The sequence below is a fragment of the Littorina saxatilis genome, linkage group LG10 (assembly GCF_037325665.1).
Source record: "Littorina saxatilis isolate snail1 linkage group LG10, US_GU_Lsax_2.0, whole genome shotgun sequence".
In the NCBI taxonomy this organism is placed as follows: domain Eukaryota; kingdom Metazoa; phylum Mollusca; class Gastropoda; order Littorinimorpha; family Littorinidae; genus Littorina; species Littorina saxatilis.
Window position 1 is genome coordinate 9,316,855 of NC_090254.1, and position 5,000 is coordinate 9,321,854.

At 42.5% G+C, this 5,000-nt stretch overlaps 1 protein-coding gene and 1 long non-coding RNA gene across 2 annotated transcripts in view; both read left to right on the plus strand.

Annotated features, from left to right (window-relative positions):
- The window catches only part of LOC138978123 (uncharacterized), a 255,844-nt gene that overhangs the window by 207,497 nt on the left and 43,347 nt on the right, over positions 1-5,000 (plus strand). The window lies entirely within an intron of this gene.
- Positions 1,617-5,000, plus strand: part of LOC138978119 (uncharacterized) — a 46,731-nt gene continuing 43,347 nt past the window's right edge. Inside the window, exon 1 of the mRNA XM_070350760.1 lies at positions 1,617-3,205. Within this exon, the coding sequence (XP_070206861.1) occupies positions 2,563-3,205 (643 nt within the window). The 5' untranslated portion in view covers positions 1,617-2,562. The remainder of the gene's footprint in view (positions 3,206-5,000) is intronic.

A 5,000-nucleotide genomic window follows, 5' to 3' on the forward strand; every position in this document is an offset into this window, starting at 1 on the left:
AACACTTGTTATTCAGTGCTACAGTTTAGGATTCCACTGTATCAACACTTGTTATTCAGTGCTACAGTTTAGGGTTCCACTGTATCAACACTTGTTATTCAGTGCTACAGTTTAGGGTTCCACTGTATCAACACTTGTTATTCAGTGCTACAGTTTAGGGTTCCACTGTATCAACACTTGTTATTCAGTGCTACAGTTTAGGGTTCCACTGTATCAACACTTGTTATTCAGTGCTACAGTTTAGGGTTCCACTGTATCAACACTTGTTATTCAGTGCTACAGTTTAGGGTTCCACTGTATCAACACTTGTTATTCAGTGCTACAGTTTAGGGTTCCACTGTATCAACACTTGTTATTCAGTGCTACAGTTTAGGGTTCCACTGTATCAACACTTGTTATTCAGTGCTACAGTTTAGGGTTCCACTGTATCAACACTTGTTATTCAGTGCTACAGTTTAGGGTTCCACTGTATCAACACTTGTTATTCAGTGCTACAGTTTAGGGTTCCACTGTATCAACACTTGTTATTCAGTGCTACAGTTTAGGGTTCCACTGTATCAACACTTGTTATTCAGTGCTACAGTTTAGGGTTCCACTGTATCAACACTTGTTATTCAGTGCTACAGTTTAGGGTTCCACTGTATCAACACTTGTTATTCAGTGCTACAGTTTAGGGTTCCACTGTATCAACACTTGTTATTCAGTGCTACAGTTTAGGGTGCCACTGTATCAACACTTGTTATTCAGTGCTACAGTTTAGGGTTCCACTGTATCAACACTTGTTATTCAGTGCTACAGTTTAGGGTTCCACTGTATCAACACTTGACTTGTTATTCAGTGCTACAGTTCAGCATAGACCTAAATATAGGTCCCTGAGTTTAGGGTGCAGAAGTAATTGCTAAGGTAGAATCTGTCCTATTTCCTTTGCAAGGACTATTCTGATGTACAGGCACAGGAAATATCTACACTGATATATGAATCAGTGGTTTTATTGGGTATAAGTGTAAAAAAAAAGACTAAAGGATGAAACGTTGTGGAATGTATATAGAGATGCAAGTACATGCTCTAAGATTGGAATATATTATATTAATATTATTTCCTATTCGTTTTATTGTAATCTCCACATGTATTGGTTTTTAAAAAAATAATTAATTTATTAATTTGATTTTCCAGAGATAAAAACACAAATGTCTTTTTTTTAGAACAAATTCTGTTAGCTTTTATTTCACAACATCAAGGAGGCTCACGTATGACTTTTTGTTTTGTTTTGTGTGTCCCTCTCCATCCAACCTATTTTTCTTAGGTTTGTGTGCGGGAGGAAAGGGTAGGTGAATATGAACAATCTCTTGTTCTAAGTGTGAAAACACACACACACACACACACGAACACACAAACACAACAACAACGAAACAACAAGACGTGCGCCTGTAGCTGTGATCATGATCACTGGGACATATGTAAGAGCTGCTTGCTGGCTTTTAAAAGTAGCGCGGGTTTGTTCAAACACAAATCTTGGCTATAATTAGAACCATTGATCCATCGTGAGATAACGGATTTATTGCCGAGCGAAAGCGCTGTTGAAGGCAAGGAACCATCGCGACTTTCTGCGGCCTGTCAATGAATCGTTTGGTTGTGCCGCGAGGCAAGTACTCGCTGTCGTCATACAACGAAAGAGCCAATCAGAGAGGGCGTAGCATGAGGTGTCGGAAAGCTGCATGGCGACCGCTGTTGTCGCTACAAGCGTAAACAATGTGTTCGGTGCCAACAAGTAACACAATGTGAGGTTTTCATAACTTCTTTAAGTTCCAACTTTATTTCCTACTGGGTGTGTGCCAAGCTGGTAATTTTCAGTGGTGCGTATCGCCAGGAATTTCGACACCGGCAGGTATCACGATCGGATAAGGAATTGTCGTCTGCTACCTGGTCGTGTTCTCACACGTTTCGTCACGCTGGTTTCCGAGTCGGCATACTACAGGAAAACAACACGCTGACTGCGACGCCTCTGTCACCCCTAATTAAATGACACCGCCTCGGCCAGACGGTTGACTGGTAAAGAAACACAGGACTTTTAATTTTAGAGTCACTGTTTTCGTTCGATCATTTCGAGACTTGGCCGAGGTTTGTTGGTGGTCAGAGTTTTCGCTGGTCAAAAAAAGCAGGGCTGCACAAAAGCGAGAGTGGCGTTAGCACCAATTGCAGGAAAGGCAGTTTTGTGATCTACGTGTTGTCACTTTGGTGCACAGTCCTGTCTTCGATTTTTGCCATTGCTGAGGGGCAGTCCATCAGCTGCCGGCAGCTGCTTTCTGTTCAGCAACCAGTACGTGGAAGTGTGTAAACATTGCGGAATTGTCACCAGGCTCAGGGGGGCAGTCCGGAATTAGTCACAGTTTGTGATGAAAAATACTACAGAATTTTTGCGATTTTCGTGTTGGAGAATCTCAGTGAAAAGTGTTGTTTGGTGGTGAATTTTGGTGGAAAGGAGTAGCTTGATCAAGTCTTCAGCATGAGTCCGCAGTGTTTTCGATAAGGTTGTCTTGAGCTGACATAATTTAACCAAAAATTATGGCATCATCATTTCCGTACCAGTTTCAACCTCAGCCTCCCCCTGTCCCACGTATGACAGGGGGGAAGCGTGGTCCTTCCGGGCCGCTTATGGTCTCCTCCGGCAGTGAAGATGAAGACAGCGACACCAGTGAGTGTCTGCAACCACCCGTCATTCACCAGGTAACTGTCAAAACCACAGTGGCTCCAAAAAGCCCAAGGTGTGTGCAAATTGTACAGTTACCCACACCAAGGATGAAAACCGGTGGTGGGAAATTCACACCTACACCTATTATAAATCCGCGAAAAGACACTTTGAGTGTGATGACGGTGGCACCACCTGACCACATAGGTGATGAAACAGACACTGAAACGAACCATCCCTCGTTACCCTCCAGTCCCAGAGAATCCGTCACAAGTCCCACTTCTTCAAACTTTGCCACAGAGCACGATCATGATTATGAAAATGTGGCATCCCCTTGCAGTAGTACTGCTAGCGGACCCATTTATGTGCGACCACCTGGATTTACACACCATGCCCAGGAGGTTGAGAGCGTGCAAAGTAAAATTGTGCGAAAAAAAAGTCGGCCTGCGGCTGTGATATCACTCAGGGAAGGATTTAAAAGGAGGGAGCAGACACCACCCAAAGCAAAAACAAAGAGAGGTGAGAGAGTTATGTTATATGAAGTCTTATATCGTGCGCGTATCTCCAGACTCGGACTCAAGGCGCAGGGATCTATTTATGCCGTGTGAGATGGAATTTTTTACACAATACATCATGCATTCACATTGACCAGCAGATCGCAGCCATTTCGGCGCATATCCTACTTTTCACGGCCTATTATTCCAAGTCACACGGGTATTTTGGTGGACATTTTTTATCTATGCCTATACAATTTTGCCAGGAAAGACCCTTTTGTCAATCGTGGGATCTTTAACGTGCACACCCCAATGTAGTGTACACGAAGGGACCTCGGTTTTTTGTCTCATCCGAAAGAATAGCACTTGAACCTACCACCTAGGTTAGGAAAGGGGGAGAACATTGCTAACGCCCTGACCCAGGGTCAAACTCGCAACCTCTCGCTTCCGAGCGCAAGTGCGTTACCACTCGGCCACCCAGTCCTTGGATGTTGGATAGAGAGAGAGAGAGAGTGAGAGATTGTGTGTTCAAGCAACATGTCATGCAGGGTCACTGCGTTTGTGTTCGAGTTTGCACGCTTTCAGCTGCATGCATGTATATATATGTCAATTTATGTGTTCACATGCATGGAGATTATTTATTTTATGTATTTTGTTTAAGGCCCCCCCCCAAAAAAAAAGTTGTATGTTTCTGTCACCCGACCCTACCTAGTTTTTTCCCGCCGACCCTAGACTTTTTTTTTATTGCATTTGTAAAAAAAAACAAGAAAAAAAACCCCGTCAAAACGAAAGTAACAGACGGCAGACGACACAAGGGGGATAACCCCGCATCCCTTTTGTCTCATTTGTTTTGTAATGTTTTGTCTTTCTCTTTGTATAGTAAGTCCAGTCTCTTTGCGTCACTGTATAGTTATTTTCTACCCTGACCAAGAAAATAAAAAAATAAAAAATAAAAATCTACCTACCTACCCTATTTTTATGTAGCCATGTTACCAGAAACATACAACTTTTTTTTGTGTGCCTAATGCACCATCATCTGCAACAAGCTGGATAAGGATTATTGTGTAGCACTGTAATACATTGACATTGAAAGATGTATATAACCCTCATTTTGAGACACTCTGACACAAAATCATGCTAAGAAAAAAAAAAAGTAAGAAAAATGCCACTGAAAATGTATATGTATGATCTTTCAACTTTTGCAAAACTATAAGAATCGATTTCTCTTTCAAAGGAATTGCAATTAATGAGTCTTTTTCCCATGCTTTTACCCAAAACTAATGATGTTACATAATGTGAGAATAGACAGGTAAAAACTCAACTAGTAAAATGTCACAACACACAACTATTCAAAGTATGTTCTTTCACTTTTGTAAAAATTTAAAATGCAATTAATAGTCACTTTAGACTAAATGCAGTTAATTCTTCTTCTTCTTCGTTCATGGGCTTAGACTCCCACGTTCACTCATGTTTTTAGCATGAGTGGATTTTTACACGTATGACCGTTTTTACCCCGCCATTCAGGCAGCATACGCCGATTTCGGGGGAGGCATGCTGGGTATTTTCGTGTTTCTATAACCCACCGAACTCTGACATGGATTACAGGATCTTTTCCGTGCGCACTTGGTCTTGTGCTTGCGTGAACACACGAAGGGGGCTAAGGCCCTAGCAGGTCTGCACATAAGTTGACCTGGGAGATCGGAAAAATCTCCACTCTTAACCCACCAGGCGGCAGCGACCGGGATTCGATCTCACGAACCTCACGATTAGGAGGCCGACTTCTTACCACCACGCCACTGCGCCCGTCATGCAGTTAATGA